Source organism: Acipenser ruthenus, chromosome 18 (assembly GCF_902713425.1).
Source record: "Acipenser ruthenus chromosome 18, fAciRut3.2 maternal haplotype, whole genome shotgun sequence".
NCBI lineage: Eukaryota > Metazoa > Chordata > Actinopteri > Acipenseriformes > Acipenseridae > Acipenser > Acipenser ruthenus.
In genome coordinates, this window is record NC_081206.1 from 16,836,164 (window position 1) to 16,856,124 (window position 19,961).

Consider the following 19,961-nt stretch of genomic DNA (forward strand, 5'->3'; position numbering starts at 1 on the left):
ATATATAATCAGCTAAGCAGGTTTCGAGTACAGTGGCCTTTATCTCACAGGTAGATGCTCTCTAAAAGCTAGCAGGACTTTTGAATCTTAAAACTTGCTTTAAACATAAATGTCAAACATCTTTATTTATCCAGTCTAAAATATAACCCAAAACACACATTCAAAAAATGTCTTTGCATAGTTTATAATATTGATATCCTTTGCGGCGGTCATTACCTTAGATAACTTGTCTTTCCTGAAGTTTAGATTATTACTGGACACCGTGCAGTGTTGAAGACAAACTTATAGCTGCAATTAAATAATCAACTGTGGAATTCAACCAAACAGAATGTTGCAGAACTTTTTACACTTTTGCTCCAAGCAAAGAAATCTTTTGTGATATATTCCAATAGCTCATTATTTCTGGTATTGCAATTGTCATCATTTAGGCGAGCAATTAGATTAGTAGCATAGTTCGCAACTTAATTCAGCAGCACAGAACACACTTGAAATATAGCGCGGACAGCTCACTTATAAAGGATGCCTGATACATTAAAACTTTGCTGACTCTAGTCTAGCCATAGCACCAAGTGAAAACTAGACTTTGGTCTTAGTAAGTCATTGTGGTTTTAGAGTATTTAAACTGTAATCATTATTAATGGTGAATCTTTGCTTTTTGGTTTATTTTAGAGTGTGCAGCCTGACTCGTCATCTCCAAGACATGTAAGTGGTTTTTTATTTATTTTTTAACCTTTAAAAAAAAAAAAAAAAAAAAATCTCTAGTATTACCCCGCCCTAACTAGTTTACAATGCTGTGCGTTTCTTAGTAAAATGAGACTGCTGAGTATACAGTACTGGCGTCCTTGGAAAACTGTCTACAAAAGCAATAGCTCCTTTTGTGCCTATTTATACATATAATTGTGATGTGGTTGATCCTGGAAGCATATTTAGAAACGTACAGTTGCATTCAGTTCTGAAACAAACAGAGTGTGCAGGAGCCTCAATTCTGGATGAATGTGGCAAATGAACACCAAGGAATCATATTTCAGTATAAAATCAAAGGGAGTTGGTGGGGCTGAAAGAGTTGAATGCTTAGTGTCACGTGATTTGAATGGAATGAGGAAGTCTGTTCAGTCACTTCGGTTTCTCCAGACAAGCTTAGAGCAGCTGAAGGCCAAGTAATGGCAGATTTAGAGAAACATTTTTCGATATGGGAGCAGCAGAACCACTCTGAAGACAAACATCAGACAATAAGGGGAAATGTAAAGAAAGTAATTAAACTGGCATTTGAAGCTACTTACTCTTTTAAATAACTACATTAGTATCATCTCTCTCTTTTAAAATAACTACATTAGTACCCTCGCTGTAGCTCTCTCTCTCTATCTCTGTCTGTTTTCTCCTCACACTAGGGCCACAACCGCGTCATTGCCTACAGCCGGCCTGTGTATTTCTGCGTGTGCTGTGGGCTGATCTGGCTGCTGGACTATGGCAGTGTGAGGCCCAGCACTCCCCGCTTCACACTGTACGGAGTGGCCTTCACCAGCCCGCTGCTCCTGACTTCAGCCAGGGACCTCATCATAGGTAATCCTACAGACCTGGAAAGAAAGCGGGGGTGACTGGTATAACATTTAGAAACCAACGAAGAACAAGAAGGGTGTTTGTCTAACACGGCAAACCAAACCATTGAGTGCTTTTTAATTATGCTCACAGGGCCATATTTTCAAAGCGTTAATACAGTTTTTTAATAACATAAACCACCTGTTAATTTTACAAAATTAAAACCAAACAACTGAATGATGAGTTCTCTTAAGCACTCTGTGTGTTTTGTATCTTGTAACATTAGCATGATTTTATTTTTTCTCCTTTCAAAAAATCGGAGTTGATTTAAAGAATGGAGGAAACAGTTTGAAAATAAGGCCCATAAGGTGTCATAGTGTTTTGGGTCTTTCAGGGGAATGCTTTGTTACAACAGTCTGCAATGTTGTGTGCTTTGTCTCTCAACCATTATGAAGGCAAATAAACATTTTCAAATCAATCTGACAAGTCGTTCACACATTTGAAAAGTCTGATTTCACAGAACCTGATTAGCACTAACCCTGGACTACTTACCTGAGGGAACTTGAGGTAGTTCAGGATTAGGGCTGCTCAGGGCCTGTGAAACCAGCTGATATAAAAACAAACATCCATACAAGAAATTGTATAAAACTTTATGTGCACTGACAGCTTATACCCTGTCGCTGTGCTTGCATCGGTAGTACATGGAAAACATTTTGTGGGACCATTGCACATATGGAAAGTCTTTTTGGATTTGAGGGGAAGATTATCTATAACAGGATATAAAAATCATTAGTGAACAAGGGGTCTGATTTGGAGTTGAATGGGCAGTACATGTCCCACCCCCTTTTGTTAGGTACAGTCAACCCTCTTTATACCACCAGGTAAGGGCCATGGGCAAAAAAGGGCAATAAGCAAGGATGGCACTATAGTGAGGGTGAACAAAAAAATCACACACACACACACACAACCTTCTATGTTTCAAACATTTGTTTTTTTTTTAGTTATACAATTACAGATCTCCAGGCCATTTTAATTAAACGTTAATCTTTTTTAAAACTACAGTACTAGTTCTTAACACAACAGTAGGTCTACTAGTGACGCTTTTCCCACCTGCATGAAACCTCATGAGGGCTCGACTGTGATTCTGGCGTCCCAGCATCACCCCCCTCTGTCCCCCACTCAACTCAGCCCAGCTTACGTACACGTACATCAGCGTTTCTTTCTTTCTATGGTGCTTGAGATACCCAACCAGAATCTTTCCGTCGTACATGGTTACTTTTTGAGGAGCAGTTTATACTTAAAAAAAATAAATAAATAAAATAAAATAATGGGTGGCAATATAACGGGTAAAAATAGCACTGTTTTTATATTGGTGACATTTGTTCAGAGAAAATAATTGGCGGTATGTGAGGGTGGCGTTAAAAGGGGGGCGGTATAACGCGGGACAACTATCACTAGAAAATTGATTTTGCAGAGCCACTTTACTTGTAAGGCGGCTTACTTGTTAAAGTCATCTACATATATTTGAAGAGGATTATCTGGTCAGGGATTCTTATATATTTAGTAAACAAGCCAGCGATCTGAGTTGGGGGCAAGACACACAGCAAATGCTCCAGCACCACAAACTAGCAGTTGTTAATGTTGTAGTTCATCTGCATATTCAATATTTGTTTCTCTATTCTTTTTCCCCAGTGTTTACACTCTGCTTTCCCATTGTGTTCTTCATCGGTCTGCTTCCTCAAGTCAACACCTTTGTGATGTATCTCTTTGAGCAGCTCGACATTCACATCTTCGGTGGGAACGGTGAGTCTGCGCTCACAGGTACTTCAAGAAGCTGCTTTTTTAAATGCCGATTCCCCAATGCTCTCAGGAATCTGAACTAAATAACCTGCTTGAAAATAACTAAAACTGTAGAACTGACTTTCTTAAACCGTAGAAGGTGGTTATAAAAGCACTTTTTCACGCTTCTCAAGGTAGGAGTTGAACCAGTGATCCGAATTGGATTAAATTTTGTACACAGGAAGTTGCTTCCTGTTCATTTTCAAGGAAATGTGTGCAGTGCAGATGCCATGGCCATGTCTTTGTAAGTTCTGTGTTATGGCTGCAGGTAGCAGAATATGTGATTTCTAGTTTTATAACCAAGTTTATTTTTAGTGCTACTCATTATCTGAAGGGCTCACTCTTTATTTTGCTGTCTGACGTTAAACATCGTAAACAGTAAATTAATGACGGGCCCTTATACAGAAAAAATATAGGACTTTTACAATTTACTGTCAACATAGCCTAACAGTGATTTAAACAAATGTTGTGAATTATTGAATGGTGATATAATGAAGGAGCACTGTATTGAATATGTTTTGTTAATTCTGTGTATGTACATGTTTTGATAGAGATTTAAATGCCATCTGTATTCTCTGTTCTCCAGCCTCAACCAGCCTTCTGTCAGCCCTGTACAGCTTTGTTCGCAGCATCGTAGCAGTGGCCCTGCTATACGGACTGTGCTATGGTGCTTTGAAGGTAAACCTCTCCTCCTGTCGAACTCTCTGGTTTGGAAATGTAGCAGTTCTGTGAGGTAGACTGTACAAACTATACACACCTGTCAGTCTGTGCTTGAGAGAGGTCCAGGACTGAGGGGCAGGATTGAGGTGATCTTTCTCTGAAGGGAACGCTCTCATGACGCCTGCATGCCTTTCTGCCAGCACCGTGCCTGACTGTAGCCAGTGCTACTTTCATATATAAAAAAAAAAAACAGTATTGTAATCAAGGTCTTAATGTGTCCTAATGCATGCTGACAGCTGATAAGAATTAAGTAAATGGTCTAGTTGTTGGCACTGGTGCCTTTGGATAACAAGAGGTCTGATCTTCTGCCATGATAAGTCTAAAATTAGTATAGCAGAAAAGCTGCCCAAGTGTCTGAGGATGGGGCAACTTCCCACTAGATCAACACTAGGGAGCAGTATCTCTCCCTCAGTAACTGCGATGTGTTGGTGTTAGTATTCACTGTGAGTGTTGTATATGATGTGTTTGCAGACTGCGATGTGTTGGTGTTAGTATTCACTGTGAGTGTTGTATATGATGTGTTTGCAGACTGCGATGTGTTGGTGTTAGTATTCACTGTGAGTGTTGTATATGATGTGTTTGCAGACTGCAATGTGTTGGTGTTAGTATTCACTGTGAGTGTTGTATATGATGTGTTTGCAGACTGCGATGTGTTGGTGTTAGTATTCACTGTGAGTGTTGTATATGATGTGTTTGCAGACTGCGATGTGTTGGTGTTAGTATTCACTGTGAGTGTTGTATATGATGTGTTTGCAGACTGCGATGTGTTGGTGTTAGTATTCACTGTGAGTGTTGTATATGATGTGTTTGCAGACTGCGATGTGTTGGTGTTAGTATTCACTGTGAGTGTTGTATATGATGTGTTTGCAGACTGCGATGTGTTGGTGTTAGTATTCACTGTGAGTGTTGTATATGATGTGTTTGCAGACTGCGATGTGTTGGTGTTAGTATTCACTGTGAGTGTTGTATATGATGTGTTTGCAGACTGCGATGTGTTGGTGTTAGTATTCACTGTGAGTGTTGTATATGATGTGTTTGCAGACTGCAATGTGTTGGTGTTAGTATTCACTGTGACTGTTGTATATGAAGTGTTTGTGAATACTTTTTCATATTTCAGGAATCGTGGGATGCCCAGCACATTCCGGTCCTCTTCTCTGTGTTCTGTGGTCTCCTGGTGGCTGTGTCCTATCACCTGAGCAGGCAGAGCAGCGACCCCTCTGTTCTCATGTAAGCACCACTCTGTAGGGCTCACAGCATGCTACTGTCTAGGGCAGGGGTTCTCAAAATGACTTTGCTTTGTTGCACCTATTGAACAGAATAACAGAAATGTGTAGTTTAAATATGAATCTCAAAGCAAAAGACATACTGTAGGATTGTTAGCCTGTCAGTGTTTTAAATGCAGTGTCATCCATAACTAGTAAACACTCGATAGTGCTAAACACTAAAATGAAATCTATCAATTCAATGACAAACTGAAAAGCTGTGCTAGAAAATGATTTGTAAAATGTAGTAATATGGAATATAGGCATTATTATCACCCACTTGGGATATACTGGAGCTATCTGTATGTACGTCACAATTTTAATCTAGAGAAGTCCTGAAATATTAAAGAAATTGGCCAGACTAAATGTTAGCACTGTTTGAATGAATTTAATGTATTTCAGTACACATTTAATAAAGCAAGTAAACAAGGCAAATGCATTTTACAAGACTATAACATACTAATTCAAGAAGACCAACCTTTTGCTAGTGCCTTATTCAGTGCAGTTAGTTTGTCTGCTTCTTTTACCTTGACATTCTGATTGAGGTTATGATGATATAAAAGCACTTGGGCTTGGACGGCTTTGTAACCTGACTTCACTGTGGAAACGGCAGCTCTGTTTTGTTTACTGTTGTAATGCAAACAGTGAATATCGACTCAGAGACTGCAGAGTGTAAACTGCATTGTTAGTGCTGCCACCTTGTGGTTGTGTGGCATGTCGTTTTGGGCCTATCCATAAAGTCAAACGAGTGAAAAGAAAAGCAGTGCAGCCACATGGAGTGGGTCCTCATAACCACACACTATCTGAAAGGGATATTCCATAACAGCTACATTTATTTATGTATATTATGTATATCAATAGGCATAGTCCAGATTTGAGCTCAAGTTGGGTTTTAGTTGATTTGATTCAGTTCTTACACACTGCCTCCCTTCCTCACAGCTCATTGGTGCAATCGAAGGTCTTTCCCAACGTGAAGGATACAAATCCAGAGGATCCTCTCTCTGAAGTGAAGGATCCGTTACCGGAGAAACTGAGGAACTCTGTGGTAAGTGTGTGAGGAGTGCCACGACTGCAAGTGCTAACAGTTTAGTCTCTGTTTAAATGTCAAAGTTCATGCCTAGCTCACGCTAATGAAACTGTCAGGATCTTGTATGTTTTGGCAATTGTATTTGTTTTTTGTCTGTATTTATCCTCCATGTTTCCCTTTCCCCTCGCTGCTAAGGAAGTGATGACTTCCTCCACCCAGCAATCCTAATGCAGCAGGGCTTGAAACCCGCACTAGCCCTGCACCCAGTCCTGGGTTTCAGAACTTACCTTGTTTAGATACATCATTGAAATGACCAAGTGCCAGGAGTTTGAACAATCAGGCTGCTGGTAAATCAGCTGTAAAGTGATCACACTTATCATCACACCATGAATAAGCCACTCCTGCGTGTTTTGCAGCTTCCCACCCAGTGACTGTTCTGTTAACCATACTCTCCTCTCCTTTCTAGAGTGAACGCCTTCAGTCTGATTTCATCGTCTGCATTGTGATTGCTGTTTTATACTTCGCAATCCATGTCAGCACAGTGTTCATTGCATTGCAGGTAATTGTATTCAAGTATTTAAGCTGTGTCGGACCTTTTTAGTTTGGGGGTTGTAAAATACTAGATTATGTTTAATTTCCTAAATTTGCTAGTCTTAAAGTTCAACATATAGGGAATGTTGGTAAGCACTCCAGCACAGTTCAAAACATATGAGTACAATATTAATGTGTATAAGACTACATCTGTACAACACTAATGTGTATGTGGAATAGACTGAATGATGAATAAACACTGTTTAGACAAAAAGAGCAATTAGGCATATTGATAACTTCTACAAAGAGATAATATTATTTGTGTGTGCTTACAATAAGTTGTTGCAATTATCCTATCCATCTATCTATCTATCTTTTTAATAATTGTGGGGCTATCTATTGAGTACCAAGACCAGCAGTCGTTTGCCACCAGTCTGATTGGAAATAGAAAGAATTAAAAAGATGCTGTTATCATTTGTGTTCTTTTCTCCCCTCTCCTTCCCTTCCAGCCTTACTTGAGCTACGTGTTGTATGCGTTGGTGGGTGTTGTTGGTTTGGGAACTCACTACCTGCTGCCTCAGCTCCGCAAGCAGCTGCCTTGGTACTGTTTCTCCCACCCACTGCTCAAAACCAAGGAGTACTACCAGTTTGAGGTCCGAGGTAAGCCAGGCATTTATTACCTTAGTCACAGACAATGTAGTGAACAGGGAATAACCCTTGTACGCTTTTCTTTTATTATGCCAACAAACATCACCAGGTATCAATTGAAGCAAATTGAAATCCTGTTCAATCACATTTGGATTAAACCTCTGATTCATGGTAAATGCCTCTCCAGGGCCCACAGTGGGAATTGTGACAATGCTGAGAAAATAATGTTGCAATCTACCTGTTTCAGGACTCTCTGTAGTTTAATACCTTTTTCTCCATAAGTCATAGTTAGTCCCCAGTTGGCTATTACAGTCATGTACTACTTTAACAGTTGCTGAAAATCCAGTCTGCTAGTCAAGAGCCATTGATGGCCAGAAACCTTTTCTTCACTTTTAACCTACTGTATAAAGTACTTGAAATACTGTAAACTTTAATACTGTCCATACAAATCTGTCTGGAATTCCAAAGAAATTGAGAGAATCCCACAATCAGGATTTCCAGTAGTGTCGTATGGGACTCGGGACTTTTAGAATCTTAAAACCCTTGCTCAACAGAAAGAGGCCATAACATAACATTTTAAAAAACTGGAGATCATTTTTTGGTTAATAATTCAATTAATAACCTCTGCAGTGGATAATTCACCTTGCCTTCAAGAAGGAATGGCCATTGGCTCACGTATACCAATACTAAATAGAATAATGTATAGGGCTTGAATCTCTTACTTCTCACAACATGAAATCTGTTACTTCTCTGATTCAAAATGCATCCAGCGTTCTACGTTGCTGGAATCCTAATGTGGACATCCTCACTTCAACACAGCAAGTTAACGTTTGTATATGTATTAGTGAAACATGCATTCCATGTATTCTAGAAACTGAAAATTGATGTGTTTGAGTGGTGTTTATTTTTAATAACTGATTTTGCCAAATATTAATAAAAACCGATAACAACCCCTCTCCGCCCAAACAGAACAAAAAATAAAAAACAAAAAATTAAAGCCCTTAAAAGAGTTCACACAAAAGTGTTTAACATGGATTTCCAGCCAGTCTGTAGAGCCCTGCTCAGCCCCACTCTGATAGCAGTCATACCCATCTCTCTGTTCTCTGCAGATGCTGCGCAGGTGAAGTGGTTTGAGAAGATCCACGTGTGGATGCTGTTCATGGAGAAGAACGTGCTGTACCCCCTCATCGTCCTCAACGAGCTGAGTGGCAGTGCCCCAGTCATCGCCAGCTCCAAGGAACTTGACAAGGAGTGAGTCCAAGTCACTATCAGGGGGCTTGCATCTTTGTCTTGGGTTACTACTGGTATCAATACAACTTAGGTTAATTTGTTTTAATAAAACTGCTCCCACCTGTTATGAACGTATAAACCCACTGGAGTGTTCCTCGTGACATTCAAGATACAAACTTACCTACTAGTAAATAAATCTGGTTGGCAATCAAGCCTAGCTCTCTCTAAGTAAATGTGTTTTCAGTAAACCAAGATTTATCGTGCATCTTCTCTCTAAATAAAGCTTTTATTTGGTGTTTTGCAGACAGTTTGTCTGCATTTTCAGGCTGTATTTGCAAGCTGAATCCCTGATGTATAAATGACATTAACCGATAGGCTTGTGTATCGTTTTTATGCTGTCATGAAACATTAGTGCACAGGTGTTGCCTACTTTTACAGGTCTGATTTATTAATAATACTATACTCACTGTCACGTCATGAATAGTATTGCCAAATATAAAACCTGGGTGAGTGATCAATCAGCCCATTTATCCGTCCTTTCCAGGACATTTTCATTATTACCAATACTACTGTATTAGCGCCATTACATCCTTGGGTGGAAGATTGATTGGGTCATTCTGTACTCCATACTGTGGAGTATGTCACATGGCCTGAGACCACTGTAGTAAAACTGAGCTACACCACAGGAAGTAATTTCTTCTTAGGAAGCAGCAGCAACCTTAACTCCTAGAGTGTTGTTTAAGTATCTGCATATTTAAGTATAAAATACAAGCAAAGATCTGCAAATGATCATATTGCTATTGCTAATACTTAAAAAAAATTGGTTAGCGCTCCTTTGAAGCTGTTCTTGCTTTAGTTACAGTGTTTTAGCTGTCAGAAAGGTTACAAGTAGTTTGCAATGCCTGTAGCTGTGTGTAGATGTTCCCCTGCCTGTGCTTTAGCCATCAAAAAGGTTAGATAGTTTACAATGCCTGTAGCTGTATATTGACGTTCCCCTGCCTGTGTTTTAGCTGTCTGGCAGGTTTAGTATCTGGCAGTGCGTGTATGTGTAGCTGTGTGTTGAAGTCCCCTGCCTGTGTTTTCCTCAGGGTGGGTGCTTTGATGATCACCATCGCTGGGTTGAAGCTCCTGCGCTCCTCGTTCAGCAGTCCCACCTACCAGTACGTGACAGTCCTGTTCACGATGCTCTTCTTCACCTTCGACTACCAGCCGCTCTCTCAGACCCTGTTGCTGGACCTCTTCCTCATGTCCATTGTCTTCAGCAAGGTAAATGCCCTTCCAGGTGTCTTCCACAACCCACTGGCAGTCTGGGGTGACGCTGATCGCTTCTCACACTAATCCCCTGGTGGGTTTTCAGCTCTGGTCCTGGCGTTTTATTTTATTTCATTAATTTGTATTCTGGTGGTTTTAAAAAAGAGCAGTCTCTGTATCTATACACTATTTAAACACTGAGGCTGTCTATTTAAACTGATGCCACCGACCAGGTTTGAAAACCAAAGAGACCGCAAAACTGCTCATAATACAGTCAGCGCTGCTTTATCTGGATGCCTCGGGAGAAGTAAAAATATCCCGAATAAGCCACTGTCCCAGTTAAACGAGAGGCATTTGAGACGACCTTAGTCACACTTGTTTAAATGTAAAATGCATAATTTAAAATACGTAAATTGTTTGTTATTCCTAAACAAGCAAAATGAATCACTGTTTTTTATTTCTACATGAAATGAAAGAATGAAATACATCTTATCATAAGGCGAGGCACCTGCGATGTTGACACGACAACTTTCTTTGCAACAACCCGAGAAACCACAGGAGACGTAATCACGTACTCACTGCACTGTGCTACGCAAACCTGTCTTGCTCTGAAAAGCGATCTCGGTTCATCATTTGAAAATACTGTATTTCAATTAAACAACACAAATAGCATTGGGAAGAACTGTCTGCCAGAGTTGTATCCCGTTTAAGGAGAACTCCCATATGATCAGTGTCCCGATTAGGCAGTGCCGACTGTATTTTCCATTAGTGTCGCTGTATATTCTATAGTGTAACATGGTACTGGTTCTAAACTTTACCCATGTTCGTCCCAGACAACCTTTCTTATTCCATTCAAATCATGTGACAGTCACCCTTCAACTCTCACAGCCCCACCTACTCTACATTTTTTGTTGAAAGGTTACATTGTCAGATGATTTGAATAGAATCAGGAAGACCGTTCAGTCCAAGCACTTCAGATTCTGTAGACAAGCAAGTGCAAAGCTAGGTAAAGGCAGGTTTTATGACAATAACTCAACATTGAAGCAACAGAACCACTCCGAATGATTGCAAGCACAATAACAGAGCATGGGAATGTGGACATTGAAGCTGCTTACTCTTACGTGTGTGAGTTGGTTTGGTTTGTGAGGGCTGGCATTTTCTCTTTTCAGCTGTGGGAGCTGTTCTACAAGCTGCGCTTTGTGTACACCTACATCGCACCCTGGCAGATAACCTGGGGGTCCGCCTTCCACGCCTTCGCCCAGCCCTTCGCTGTGCCTCGTATCCTTCCCACCACAAACCAGCCTCTTACCAACAGGAAAAGCTGCATCACTGAAAGTTGCATCACAGAGATGCTGTTCACTGAAGCAGTAGAACCCTGATAGAGGACATTACTGTCGTAGTTTACTGCATCAGGAGGGTAAGAGGCATGGTCAGCTACCAAGGTAATGCCATTAGGAACCTTAATTATTGTTGTAAATGTTTTATATATAATTTACCTTTTCCATGTTTAGCTTCCCTTCTGTTTCACTTTTTAAGTGCCTTGGTTATCTAGTGCTCTGCAGTGGAGCTCCCTAATTAGTGAATGAAACTTCTGAGGTTTCTAATTTTCTATATACACGGGAACCCAACAGTGAGAAGCACAAACCCACCAATATGGCTGTAGAAATATACCGAGCATCAGAAGAAACTTATCAGTATTATTCGAAAAAAAAAAAGGTATATAAATGAAGGACATTTGCCAAAATGTTTTTGGTTTCTTTTTAATCGCTCGATCATTCATCCTTGACCATGACACGCTTGAGTAACTATGACTGAAGCATATGCACTTAATCACCTAATTAGTGAGACAGTTGATTGAACACTGGATATGCAGTGATTTCAGCTGTTGAATTGCAAGCTTGAATAAAAGCAATAAAGAAAATCACAGAAAAAAAAAAATATGCCATGTCTGTCAAGAGAGCAGCGCCTTTGTGCAATCGGCATGTTGGAGGCTGGACTAGGGCAGCGTACTGTGGCTCACCGTCTTGGGTGCTCACAGCCAGCAATTTCAAACCTGGCGAGATGGTATAACCAGGCACACTCTGTCAATGATAGGCCATAAACTGGCAGACCAAGAGTCACAACACCTTCCCAAGATCGACAGATCATTTTGCAGCATCTTCGTGATGTCAGTTGTTAATCCGCACAATAAAAAGTCACTGCACCTGCTCTAAAACAGAGTTTGACATTTTTCGATCACATCTAGTGAATTTTATCCAAATATAAGTGATAAGTTTCTTTTGATGCTCAAATGTAAATTATATGTTTCTTTTGATGCTCAGTATAGCTTCTAGATTGAAAATGGAAAACTCGGGTGTAAAATGCAGTTATTTAGTTTGGCAATTACAGGTGTTGCATTGAAATTCTGCATTTTAATTTTCTTCATTGGTACAGTTCGTTAGCTGATGTTTTTTCTTTCCCACCCTTGTGGGTAAAACCTCTCTCGCATGCAACCAGTACATTTTTGCACTAGTTTCTCAAAGTATTTCCAGTAACCATTTCCAGGGTTTGATAACCTGATATCTGAGCACAACAGCTTTTTGGTCTCTTATTGTTTTATTGTAGCTTGTTTGGTGTTTTCCTAGGCTTGGTCTTGCTCAATTGAATCTTTTAATTGGACTAATGAATGATGAGTTATTGTAGAAGTGCTAGACTGGTGAGTTCTTGTCCTTGACCCGCGTTGTACAGACTCGGCAATGCTGTTTGTTCAGGCGGTGATCTCTGCTGTCTTCTCCACTCCCCTCAACCCTTTCCTGGGCAGCGCTATATTCATCACCTCCTATGTGCGGCCTGTCAAGTTCTGGGAGAGGGACTACAAGTAGGTGTTTCTGGTCACTCCTTACTGGGGTGTTTAGAGTTTCAATATTAGCCAAGTGTTAAATGTTAACCATTGTCAAAACATAGTTTTTATAAAATAGTAAGTATACAGTGGAATGCTTATTTATTTTACCATTTTTTCGATATGCACATAACATTTTCACAAGACCCTTCAGTTTTACTGATCCTTCTGTTCTAACTTTACCATAAAGCAACAAGGTTTTACTTCCTGTGTTACAGAGGAAAAATAGACTTGATTAAAATCTGAGGGTGGCTTTGCACAGGTTTTATAGTTGGGCACAATGTAATCTTAGTCTAGAATAAACCAACATTGTTTATTTTACTCTACTGCTGGTTGCTAAGCAGTAAGACCTCAGCGGCTATCTTAAATTGATTTATTTTTTCCCTTTTCCTTCTCATAGCACAAAGCGGGTCGATAACTCTAACACCAGACTGGCATCTCAGCTTGACAGGAACCCAGGTAGGATCAAGGTGTTTAATTTAAGAAGCGATCCATTCGCTAAAATCACACAAACAAAACGTGATCTTTTAGGATGCCAAAAAAAGAATTAAAGGAAATCGTTACAGTTTGAAGAAGCAACTCTAAGTAAGTCTACTTCATGGGAAAACTAGTAAACAGTTCTTCTTCTAGTGCCTCCATCAGTGTAGTGATTTAGACTGTTGTCGTGATTTTCATAGAAAAAAGAAACTGGCCCTGCATGTGTGGATCAGTTCTAAATACCAAAGATTTGATATATTCGGAAGATCAGAAAACTGGCCCACAACTTTAACTGAATTGAATAGATTTTTTTTATTGATAAGATTTTGCACATGTTGTTATACAGACGGTTTGCCTTGACTTGGCCATGTGGATGAGGCAATCGGAGCCCCGTTGAGATTAGTAAGGGAAGGGATGGCTACAAGGGTATGGTGGAGGAATCTAGAGGGATGCAAAACCGAATGCAAATGGAGGGCGGCATTGGCTACTCAGCTGATCAATTAGATTAGGAACATTTAAGGATTTTCCCTCATCCCAAACTATAGATTCCAACTGAATTATCTGCAGGCCCAGGAGGGGGTGGAAGGGAGAGGAAGAGGCAACTAATTATCTAGGGTATAGTTTTTTTGTTAGATTATTGGTTAAGATGTGCTATTAATTCGTAATTGATTGGGGAATAGGAAAATTAAGTTAATCTTTTTAAAAAAACAGAACTGTGAATCCTATCAGTCATTTTATTCCTTCATAACACTCCAAAGCATTGTTCATGCATGCATTACATACGTATTGTTTTGTTCCCCCATGCAGGTTCTGATGACAATAACCTGAACTCGATCTTCTACGAGCACCTGACCCGCTCCCTGCAGCACAGCCTGTGTGGGGACCTGTTGCTGGGGCGCTGGGGTAACTACAGCACGGGAGACTGCTTCATCCTGGCATCGGACTACCTCAACGCACTTGTGCACCTCATTGAGATCGGAAATGGACTGGTCACCTTCCAGCTGAGGGGCCTGGAGTTCAGGGGTGAGGGTGCTCTGCTTCTCTTGGTTCTGAATTTATTCGTATGAATTTGTGACTGGCTAGTCTGGTGATGGTGCTAATATAGGTGGATCTGTTTTAATGCAAGCAACTTCATGAACTCTGTGTTGAAGCCGTGGAAATGGTATAAAAACTATCAGCTATGTGCTCTAAAAATGAACTGCTTCTATTTGCAATTACGTTGTTATTTGCTCGTGTCGTAAAATGTATTCCAGTTTTTATGTTTAGTTTTCCAGACTTTCACTTTGAATTGCCCATTTATCCTGCCACTACACTGTAGATTCACTCAGGCGCAGCAGGTGGGGTCTTAACACAGGTTAAATGGACTTCACCAGTCTGGGGGGAAAAAAAAATTAAATGATAGTGTAACGGTTGGCTATCTGGGGTGCCAGGCAAATGCATAATCTACCATATTTAATTGTCACCAAACCGCTACTAGGACATAGTAATTCACTTTTCCATATGTGACACCACTACACCCTATATATACCCAGGGAAACACTCTGTAATTGAAATAAATAATTAACAAACAGGACAGAAAAAAGGTAAACAGCTAGGAGAAGAAGCATTGAGGAACCATGCAATCCTCAAGCATTTATTACACTCTACAAATATCAAGCAGGCCTCTTGGTTACTGACCGTAAACTAACAAAGAAATGTACTAGTTAATTACATCAATTAACCAATCACACTATTAATTGGTTATACGAACACCAACAACAAATATATTGCACAGCATTGTTAAATATTGCACAGCATTGTTAGATATTGCACAGCATTGTTAGATATTGCACAGCATTCAGATATTGCACAGCATGTAACTAATAAATATATTACATAGCATTTTAATTAGTTAGCAATAATAGATTAGTTAATCATCAATTAAAAATCATAAGTAGCATTTAAATTTCAAAATTAAGTGATCCATTAATCATGATTTAAACCATCCATTATGCTATATTGTTTAATTTGTCCTTAACTGACACTATTCTTAACTTGCAATAATCGATAAAACTAGAGTCAATGGCCCATTTATGCTATGCAAATATAGAAATAATAAAACTATATAGCATAACTAGTAAGGTTACAATGCATTGCAATACAGGAAAACAATTTACAATTATATAGTATATCATCCAACAAACAATATATTAACTAAATGGTGCACAAGAGTTCCAGCACGTTTCCAAAGAAGCAGGAGAAATGAAAGAAACAGAAATAAAGTGCATCGGTGTTTAGAACAAATCCCAGTAAATGTCCATTAGTTTAAGAGCAATAAAACTAGTAGTACGCTCTCCCCTTCCACCGCAATAAAGAATCAGCACGAAACAGCCAAGACAGTTCGATAAAAATGCAAATATCCATATCAGGAAAACTATAAACAAAAGTTTATTTTCTCAAACCCGATGTAGATTCAGCAGCAACACGTCTCCCCAGGTTCCACACGCTCTCACCGCAATTCTGCAACACAGCTCACTCGAATAGTTCGTTATTTTTCTTTACTATTTTCTGTAAAACATCCAACAGCTATACTTGAAAAAACAAACAAAACACAGCTACTTGTTGTCCTCAGTAGCGTGCCGCCATATTTTCAAAACTTTCTTCTTTCCCTGTCTCTCTCTTGCTCAGCTCAACCATATCTCCCGCACACTACAACACACTTTTTTTTTCCCGTCCTGCAACAGTGCTAGCTTTATACCCCTGCCACGACAATCCCAATGTTACGTAATCATTTTGTTTACGTAAAACAAGTAATATATAGACAAGCACCGACACATTTACCTATCGTCACACTCCCCCCCCCCATACGGAGCTGGAACGTGGAGGAACAGACTCTTCCATCTCTTTTTCTACAAATCCCAAAAACTCCTCATCATCACTATCTTCATTAAAAATCTTCATCACGTTCCGCTTCTCTTGCTCCTCTAGTTCAGCTACAGTAGGATAGCAAGGCTTGAGATTGGAAATGTGAATAACTCTGGCATCCTCACCAGTCTCCTCCATAACTACCTGGAAGTTCACAGGTCCCACTTGTTTGATAATTCGGTATGGGCCCTTCCATCTTGGAGCAAACTTGGCAGTATAACTGGTAGCAGCTTTAGATTGGGGATGATTACGAACCCAAACTCGATCCTTGAGGTTAAAGCTAACGTCCCTGCAGTGTTTATTATAATTTCTTTTCTGTCGTGCTTGTGCTTTACTTACATTTTCTTGCACAGCAGCACGTAACTTACTTAACCTAGACAGTAACTCATAACTAGGCACGTCAGGCCTCACATTATGTTGGAAAGCTTTCTCCAGGGGTCCACCAAGGGTACGTCCCAAATTCACTTCAGCAGGAGTGTAACCAGTAGATTCTTGTACTGCTGAGTTGATAGCAAATCGAAATTCGCAAAGATATCGATCCCACTTCTTATGCTGATCCGACACATAAGACGCCATCATAGGTTTCAGGGTGCGATTCACACGCTCAGTTAAATTAGTCTGAGGATGGTAAGCAGTTGTCAATTTTTGCACCACTTGCCATTTCTCACATACCGCCTGCAGCACATGAGAAATAAACTGTGGTCCTCGATCAGAAAGAAGATAATCAGGGGTTCCCCACCGAGTGAAGATCTCTCTGATTAAAATTTGACCAATAACTTCTGCAGTGGCTCTTCTTAAAGGGAATAATTCTACCCACCTTGAATAATAATCCACAATCACAAGAAGTTGGGTATTTCCTTTTGAACTCCGTGGTAGGGGACCCATGAGATCGATCCCTAGCATCTCCCATGGACGACCAACAACAGTTTGTTGAATCTTTCCTGCCAACCGTCTAGTTTCTGGTTTTAAAGTTTGACAAACTGTACAATTACGTACATAAGTAACCACGTCCTTCCACATCTTCGGCCAGTAGGCAAGTTTCTGAATTCGTTTCAAGGTTTTAAAACGTCCAAAATGCCCACTGAGAGGGTTGTCATGGAAAGCTACAAGGACCTTGCTTCTTAAAGCTGCAGGAACATAAACCTGATAGTGATTTACTCCATTCGGGTTTTTCACTGTTCGGTAAACCTTATCCTCCACAATGGCAAATTTGTCAGATATATTAGAGCCAGCCTCTTGTTCAGAAAGAAGAGCAGTGTATATTCTTTTTATTTCAGGATCTACGCTCTGAGCTCTCCAGATATCTTCATCACTCAAAGGGAATGAATCCACACGCTCGTTTCCTTCCAAACTACGAGTCTGCATTCCCAACAGGGTATTTTCTTGTGCCTCAATGGGAGCACGAGACAAGGCATCAGGAGCGCAATTTAATTTTCCTTTGCGATATTCCACGGTAAAGTTAAATTCCTGTAACCGCAACACCCAGCGAATTAACCGAGAGTTCGGATTGCTGGTATTAAAAATCCATAATAAGGAAGAATGGTCAGTAACTACTGTGAAATATCTCCCCTCCAAATAATGTCTCCATCTTTCCAGGGCCCACACAACAGCCAAACCTTCTCGTTCCACTGTTGAATAATTCCATTCTGAAACTGTCAAAGTACGACTGGCATAAGCCAAGACGACTTCTGAGTCTGGAGAAACACGCTGTACCAATATAGCACCAAGTCCATAGGCACTGGCATCAGTGTAGACAATGAAAGGTAACTTATTATCTGGATGCCCTAACACTGGTGAAGAAGTCAAGCAATCTTTTAATGCCTGAAAAGCAGTCTGACATTCAACAGTCCAACTGAACTTGGCGCCTTTCTTTTTTAGTGCATTCAATGGTTCTGCAATTTGAGAAAAATTAGCCACAAACCTGTGGTACCATCCAGCAAGTCCCAGAAATCTTTGAACAGCCTTTATATTAGTTGGTATTGGAAAATTCTGAATGGCATCAGTTTTAGCAGGGTCAGCACACACTCCTCTCCGAGTTACAATGTGACCCAGAAATTTAATTTGCTGTTTACAAAACTGGCATTTCTTTAAATTTAAAGTAAGTCCAGCAACTTCCAATTGATTTAAAACAGCCTGAATATCTTGAAGATGCTGTCCAACAGTTGCCGAGTAGATTATAACATCATCAAGATATACAAAACATATTTTCCCTCTTAAATCTCCCAAGACTCTTTCCATTAATCTTTGGAAGGTGGCAGGTGCATTTTTTAATCCAAAAGGCATAACTCTAAAATGATACAGTCCAAAAGGGGTCACAAAAGCCGTTTTGTCTTTACTGTCTGGATCCATTTCCACTTGCCAATAACCACTCTTTAAGTCCAGAGTTGTAAAGATTCCCGCTCCAGAAAGTGATTCCAAGATTTCCCCAATTGTTGGTAAAGGATAAGCATCATCAATGGTTCTGGCATTTAGTTTCCGATAATCCACGCAAAAACGTTGGGAACCGTCTTTCTTTGACACAAGGACAATAGGGGAAGCCCAAGCAGAACTAGATTCTTCAATTACACCCTTCTCCAACATATCCATGACATGCTCTTGAACCACTCTCTGCTTTGCAATAGACAAGCGATAAGGTCGTTGTTTAATAGCAGCTTCATTAGTTATGCAAATTTTATGTTTAACAAAGGATGTTTTACCAATTTTAACTTCACAGACTTTCGTGTTATTGCACAATAACTGGTGCAGTTGTTCAGCATCAGTTCCCAACAGGTCGGCATTTTGTATCACCTGGCTGATAACATCTTCAAGAGAAAGAGACTCGGTCTTTAGCGTCCCAGAAAAAATTCCCCCATAAGGTGAAATCGTAGTGTACAATGAGGTACAAACTCGTATTCCATCCTCAACTTCAGAGACAGGAAGCCAACTTGCTAGAGATCCCCCTCCTGGCTGGAAAGAGAACATCTGCTGCTTCTTATCATAGGGGAAGCTATATGTCTGACTTCTCACATCAATCACAAGTCCTGTAAGGGTAACAAAATCCAGTCCCAATACAAGAGCATAGGCCAATTGTGATTCAGACAAAACTAAAGTAGGTAAAGTCCATCTGAACCCATGCATTTGATATGCAAGGTTTACATAACCCAAAGGTAAGCTTTCTTCACCATTGGCTAAAAACAAAGTCACTTTATCTTGAGTCTGCAGCATGTCATGTGGCTGCTTAAGCTCTTTCCAAAGTTTTTCATTAATCAGGGTATACGTAGCTCCAGTATCCAAAATAGCTTTCCCAATCCATCCAGAGACAGTTACTGGTACAACCAATTGGCGCAAAGTAATTTTTTCAGGATGACCTTGTTCTATTTTCTTCTTCCAAGAAACAGATTTCCCTGCTACTTGTGAATCTTCAACCACAGCTGACAATGTGGTCTCCTTTCCAAAACTACCACTTTTTGATTTATGAAAAGCAGTAGTTTTATTCTGAAAATTCTGTGCAGTCTGATTCTTATACTGAGGACACTGACCTGGAGAATGACATCCATTGCATCTCCAACACAAATAACTGGATGGCTGGTTTGCTCTCACTGCTGCTTTATTATCCACTTTAGAGGAATTCATATTAGAACTCATAGAAATAGCCATTTTCTTTTTCTCATATTCCTGT

General features: G+C 40.0%; 1 protein-coding gene across 2 annotated transcripts in view; it reads left to right on the plus strand.

The window, feature by feature from the left end:
- LOC117421087 (pecanex-like protein 1) overlaps positions 1–19,961 on the plus strand; it is a 67,171-nt gene that overhangs the window by 30,690 nt on the left and 16,520 nt on the right. For both annotated transcript variants that reach the window (XM_058991328.1, XM_058991329.1), the window contains 14 exons: positions 670–702; positions 1,389–1,560; positions 3,229–3,339; positions 3,962–4,053; positions 5,213–5,322; positions 6,297–6,402; positions 6,851–6,943; positions 7,425–7,575; positions 8,673–8,814; positions 9,882–10,059; positions 11,214–11,322; positions 12,772–12,901; positions 13,323–13,381; positions 14,207–14,422. In XM_058991328.1, coding sequence (XP_058847311.1) covers positions 670–702; positions 1,389–1,560; positions 3,229–3,339; positions 3,962–4,053; positions 5,213–5,322; positions 6,297–6,402; positions 6,851–6,943; positions 7,425–7,575; positions 8,673–8,814; positions 9,882–10,059; positions 11,214–11,322; positions 12,772–12,901; positions 13,323–13,381; positions 14,207–14,422 — 1,702 coding nt within the window. The remainder of the gene's footprint in view (positions 1–669; positions 703–1,388; positions 1,561–3,228; positions 3,340–3,961; positions 4,054–5,212; positions 5,323–6,296; positions 6,403–6,850; positions 6,944–7,424; positions 7,576–8,672; positions 8,815–9,881; positions 10,060–11,213; positions 11,323–12,771; positions 12,902–13,322; positions 13,382–14,206; positions 14,423–19,961) is intronic.